General features: G+C 36.7%; 1 protein-coding gene across 1 annotated transcript in view; it reads right to left on the bottom strand.

The window, feature by feature from the left end:
* LOC101589752 (histone acetyltransferase p300) overlaps window positions 1-637 on the bottom strand; it is a 19,585-nt gene extending 18,948 nt beyond the window's left edge. The window contains exons 1-2 of the mRNA XM_004642564.2: window positions 633-637; window positions 500-577 (exon numbers count right to left, since the gene is read on the bottom strand). Coding sequence (XP_004642621.2) covers window positions 500-577; window positions 633-637 — 83 coding nt within the window. The remainder of the gene's footprint in view (window positions 1-499; window positions 578-632) is intronic.
* Window positions 638-1,064: the final 427 nt, after the last annotated feature.

Raw genomic sequence — 1,064 nt, 5'->3', positions numbered from 1 at the left:
AAAAAAGATGGCAATTGATAATATGATATAGACATGGCATAGATTGGTGTGTGTGGGGGAGAGCCAATATTCTTTTTTTTTTTTTTGCTCCTTGAATGCCTTCAGGCCAATATTCTTGAAGGCAAACTCTTTTTTTTTTTTTTTTTTTGGTGGAACCGGGAATTGAACTCAGGCCCTTGTGCTTGCCAGGCAAGTGATTATTCTACTGAGCCAACTCGCCAGCCCCCTTGAAGGAAAATTCTAAATAAAACATTGGCATTACGTATCACCCAGCTGGGGATGGGCAGATAGCTAGCTCTAAGTACCTGCCTGGCAAGCAAAAGAACCTGGGTTTGATCCCCGGTACTGTATACAATGAGAGCCCCAAACTCTAGGTCTGGTGGTGCATGCCTGTAATCCCAACACTAGGGAAGCTGAGACAAGAGGGTCACTCCAGAGTCTGAACTGCATGGCAAGACCCTGTAACAAACAAACAAATAATATTTAAAAAATGTCTCACCCAGCTGGCCAGATGATTTCATGATGAAGGACGCAGATCTGATGCATCTTTCTTCCACACTCAGTGCATTCAACAAACCTGAAAGTGCAAAGCCAATTTTAAGATTAATCTCACAACTTTAAACAAAACTTACAGCATTTCTGGAGATTTTTAACTCAAAAGACAGCCAACGTCACACAAAATAATTGAAAAACCGTTAAACTTTTTTAAAAACTTCTCGTTGTTGCAGACAAACCAAATTTCAAAATCAATTAACTCATCATTAAATTTGACCATTTTTATTACTTTGAGTATGGAAAGGCAATGATCACTATTACTGAAGGTTCCAAATGACTCCATTGAAAGGATCAGTTTATGCTTAATTTTTCTCTCTCTTTTATAATTTTTTCTAAGCTTTGACCCATTTTATATGCTTGTATCTGGTAATCTGAACAACTAATCTGAAAACAATATGCAACAGAACAACTATTGTGAATTCCTGTCATTTTGCTTAGCAAAATCCTGTATCATTTCTATTTTTATTTTGTTTACTATTTTTTTATTCTTGCAGGAAAAAAAAAACTGG

Source organism: Octodon degus, unplaced genomic scaffold (assembly GCF_000260255.1).
Source record: "Octodon degus isolate 3935 unplaced genomic scaffold, OctDeg1.0 scaffold00156, whole genome shotgun sequence".
In the NCBI taxonomy this organism is placed as follows: Eukaryota; Metazoa; Chordata; class Mammalia; order Rodentia; family Octodontidae; genus Octodon; species Octodon degus.
The sequence above is the reverse complement of the archived record's forward strand: the minus strand, read 5'-3'. Positions and strand labels throughout refer to the sequence as shown.